General features: G+C 60.1%; 1 protein-coding gene across 1 annotated transcript in view; it reads right to left on the bottom strand.

Annotated features, from left to right (window-relative positions):
• NOXO1 (NADPH oxidase organizer 1) overlaps positions 1–2,387 on the bottom strand; it is a 2,958-nt gene extending 571 nt beyond the window's left edge. Inside the window, exons 1-7 of the mRNA XM_011962473.1 lie at positions 1,719–2,387; positions 1,545–1,625; positions 1,262–1,337; positions 974–1,151; positions 606–790; positions 399–512; positions 21–154 (exon numbers count right to left, since the gene is read on the bottom strand). Of these exons, the coding sequence (XP_011817863.1) occupies positions 21–154; positions 399–512; positions 606–790; positions 974–1,151; positions 1,262–1,337; positions 1,545–1,625; positions 1,719–1,784 (834 nt within the window). The 5' untranslated portion in view covers positions 1,785–2,387. The remainder of the gene's footprint in view (positions 1–20; positions 155–398; positions 513–605; positions 791–973; positions 1,152–1,261; positions 1,338–1,544; positions 1,626–1,718) is intronic.
• Between the last annotated feature and the right edge of the window lie 1,785 nt (positions 2,388–4,172).

Here is a 4,172-nt window from a genome sequence, read left to right as displayed (position 1 = left end):
TCGGCTGGCCTCCCCCCGACGCCCGCTCCCGCGTACCTGCACAGCCACCAGCCGCGGTCTGACGTTTCCAACACGCGCACGCGCGCCCCCGCGGGCACGGACAGCTCATCTGCGCGGTTGCTCTCGTAGGCGCGGGAAGCACAGAAGTGGGGACCTGGGAGTGGGTGCCTGGAGTCACCGCGGGGCAGCATAGGCCAAGGCCCGCCCGCACCCTTCTCCCAATTCTCCTTGCTTGAGTCTGCTGACCGCGGGGCCGCTCTAAAACCGGTTCGGGACTTCCTCTAGCTGCAGAGACCAAGCACGGACTCCTGGGCTGCCCTGCCCGCGATGCTTCTGACCCAGTCTCGCCACACGGTCAAGCCGTAGTGGTGGCATGAGGGGTGGGGTTAGGCACATACCGCTGCTGCCTAGGGACGGGCCTCCCTCCCGGCCCTGGCCCGGGGCCGCCGCCTCCAGGTAGGGCGCTGGAAACCAGGCTACCTGCTGGTCCTCGTTCTCCACCAGCCACCAGCCTGTGCGCAAGAAGCGGGCGGGGACTCAGATCTCGAGGCTCCCTCGGGTCCAGGGGCAGAGGAACAAATCCCTGGGTTATTGGAGGGCCCTACCTGAGGGGTGCCGCAGCAGCACGTCCAGGCTCTCCTGGGCCCGCGCCTGAAAAGGCCGATTCCGCGTATCCTGGGTGCAGAAGGGCTGCAGGCAGCGCAGGCTCTGAGTCTCCAGACTGTGGATGGAGAGGCGGCCCGCAGCGCGCGAGACAGGCGGCTCCTCTGGGGCGGGCAGGATCACTCGGCTGGGAAGGGCAGCCCGCACGAGTGAGAGGTAGGTGGATGGGGAGGGTGAAACCGGAGGCGCCACCCGGCAAGACCGCCAGCCTCCCAGTCTCTGCACTTATTCGCTGGCTGTTCCCCCCACCCTACATCTCTCCCAGCTCCAAACGCCACTGCAGGCTGGGAGTTTGGGGCGAGTCAGGCACCTGCCGGGTGGCAGCGTGGGCTCCAGGTCCAGGGGTTGCGGTGCGAAGAAGCCAGTGATCGCCGGGCTCTGTGCCACACGCTCTGCAGTCGCCAGCAGCCTCCGAGAATAGGTTTCCAGCAGCTGCAGGCGCGCCAGGCCGCGGCTCGTGCGCCCCCCGTGTGCCAACAGTGGTGCATCTTAAGGCACCACAAAAACGTGCTGTGATACCCCGCGTTGGGCTTCACTGGTCCCTGGCGCCCCAGGCAAACCACCGCCTTCCCCGCCCCCATACCCAGGCTGGCCTGACCGAGAAGCTTTGGGAGAACGCGGTCAGATCTCCGTAGCAGGCCCGCCTCCACGGGGAAGGTCTCCTTGAGGGTCTTCTGAGGGCAGGAACGGGGGCATTGGTCTTCCAGAGCCCACTGTGCACCCTTGGGAGGGCGGGGTCCCTCACCCAGATGGCAGGGGCTGGGAGCTTCAGCCGGGACGAAGGGCCTCCAGTGGGAGTCACTGATGGGAGGCAGTCCAGTGGGAGGCAGCCGGGTGGGGAAGCCGCCACCGTGGCATCAGGGTGGCCCAGGGTCACTTACCTTGAGCCGCCTGAATTCGTCCCAACTCCTGCGCACGAAGGTGTCGCTGCCGTCTGACCAGCGCACACAGAAGGCAAAGGTCTGGGGGACAAAAGTTAGGAGTGCCTTGGAGGTATTGGTCCAGGCACCCCCTTCCTATGCCTTGGGGCCACTAGGGACCCAGCCAGGTCTTACTTGGAGCCTCTTGATCTGCACCAGGGCTGCTCCTTGAACTGAAACTGGGTATCGGGGGCCTGCCATGGCTGTGGCCTCCAGGCTGCAGACTCCTGAAATGGGTGAGGACCCTTCTGCCTCCCTGTGCCTGAGAGGGCTCTGGGGGACCCAGAAGACGGTCTGGGATACAATCTGGCAACGCCTCAAGCCTGTGGGGTCCTTGTGGAGCCACCCCAGCCTAGTCCTTCGCAGCTTTCTTGCTGTCTCCCAAGCCCACGATCTGGGGGCAGGAGCACAGGGACTGGGGGACTTACAGGCAGAGCTGCTAGGAGGAAGAAGAATGAGCTTTCCAGCCCTGGAGGCGTGCAAGACTGAAGAAGGGGCGGAGGGTAGGCGGAACTGCTGCCTGGGTCCCTCCTGCCTGCCTCTGGCCACTGGAGGAGGGAGAAGGCAGGGCTAATCAAAGTGCTGCCTGTCCTGCCCACCTCTCTGGATTCCCCCCCGCTCTGTGAGGTAATTGCCCTGCTAGGGTGCGCCCAACAACTCTTGTCTTTGAACTAGCCTGAGGATTTCTGTGCAGAACCAAGGCCTCAGTGCTTAAAGCTTTAAGTGCTTTGTCTGACTTAATCCTAATGCTGGAGGAAAGGTCTCTTAACGTCCCCAACTAATAGGCGAGGAACTGTGTGTTAAATTCGTAATTTTTGTGAGTTTTTGTGTACATGCTGGGGGAGGGGCAGACCTCACATGCTCACCCCAGGGGTTCCCCTGCAGTGAGGAGACTTGGGGTAGGAGAAAGAGGGCCCATCTGTGCAGTCACTGGCACTTGTTGGGTGGGGGTGGAGGTCAGGGAAGTGGTCACTAGGGCTGTTTTGAGAACCACCTCTCAATTCATGATTTGCCATGACTTACTGCAAACATGGCCTGGGCAGAGGCTCGCTCAGGTGCCCCACCTCTCTGGCTGCTTCCTTATAGTTCAGGCTTCGGAAGCCACATTCAACCCTGGCACACAGTGGTTCTTCCTGGTGCTGGGGTCACCAATTCTGTGTTGGGATGCCCCTACTCCAGCCCCTTCAGGGAGTGGTCAGCCTCTGGGGCATCCCTCCAGGAAGCTGCCCTGGCTGCAACAAAGGCCCTTTGTGTGTCTGTCCCTCCAGCACTCTCTGAGGCCCTCAAGCTGTCCCTGGTCCTGGCATGGGCAATGAACACCTGCTCACACAGGGCTGATTTGCAGGGTGCCCCCAGCACCTGCAGCACCTGACAGCCCCCAGCTGTCACCTTCTCCCTGATCTCAGCTGAGGGCCTAGCTGACCTGGTGGGGTCCAGCATGTGAACCCAGGGGAGACCTTGCTCCCCTGGAAGACAGGAGAGAAGCTGCGGAGGATTTATTCAAAAGCAGAAGCCTAGAGGGATTCTGAGGCTGCCTCCCCACCCCAGCTGACAGCCCCTGCCCCACACCACATCAGCCCTGCATGGTTTCCACTTGTTCCTCCCCTACCCTTTTTTCTTACCTGAATAGTACAGCCACCCCACCCTCCATCCGTATGCTCCTCACTTGCCCCAACAAAATCCACTCCAAGGACAGACACAGTGCCTCTCACCTGTAATCCAAGCACTTTGGGAGGCCGAGGCAGGGGGACTGCTTGAGCTCAGGAGTTCAAGACCAGTCTGGGCAACATGTTGAGACCTCTATCTATGCCCCCGCAAAATACAAATATTAGCTGGCCATGGTGGCGTGTGCCTGTAGTCCCAGCTACTTGGGAGGCTGAGGTGGGAGATCACTTGAGCCTAAGCAGTCACAGCTACAGTGAACAAGATCGTGCCACTGCACTCCACCCTGGGTAACAGAACAAGACCCTGTCTCAAAAAAAAAAAAAAAAAAAAGAAATCCACTCCCCATACGATAGCCAGAGGAATCTGCAGCAAACTGAAATGGGATCAGATTGGGTAGCCTTGCCCAAAACGGTCTAGCATCTTCCCCCCTACCCTCATAGTAAATTCCCAATCCCCGCAGCTGCTGACCAAGTCTTGGCGGGTCCGTGGATCTCCCCTCCCACCTTACAACCCTCCCTAGCGTCCCACTGGCCTTTTTGTTCCTGCAAAATGCCAAGACCCTGCCACCTTGGCCTTGGTCTCGAAGGTGCTCCTCTTCTGATTCCTCATCCTTCAGATAGGGTCACCTCCTCAAGGAGGCCTTCCAGATTTACCACACCTTTGCATGGACCCACCAGTTTGTATGTGAACATGTATGAGTGTGAGTCCTTGTTTTTTTTTTTCCTGTCTTGACCACTGAATTATGAACAGAGGAGGTCAGGGAACAGAGCTGTGTTCCCTGCTCTGCCCAGCACCTGGAACAGCGCTTGGAACAGAGCACAAATAATAGCGGAATGGATAAATGAACGCAAGGAGGCAGAGGAATCCCAGAGGCCGCTCCAACCGGGAGCCCGACCCCTCATCCCAGGTTCTAGGATTCGCGGC

Source organism: Colobus angolensis, unplaced genomic scaffold (genome assembly GCF_000951035.1).
Source record: "Colobus angolensis palliatus isolate OR3802 unplaced genomic scaffold, Cang.pa_1.0 Scaffold59, whole genome shotgun sequence".
In the NCBI taxonomy this organism is placed as follows: Eukaryota; Metazoa; Chordata; class Mammalia; order Primates; family Cercopithecidae; genus Colobus; species Colobus angolensis.
The sequence above is the reverse complement of the archived record's forward strand: the minus strand, read 5'-3'. Positions and strand labels throughout refer to the sequence as shown.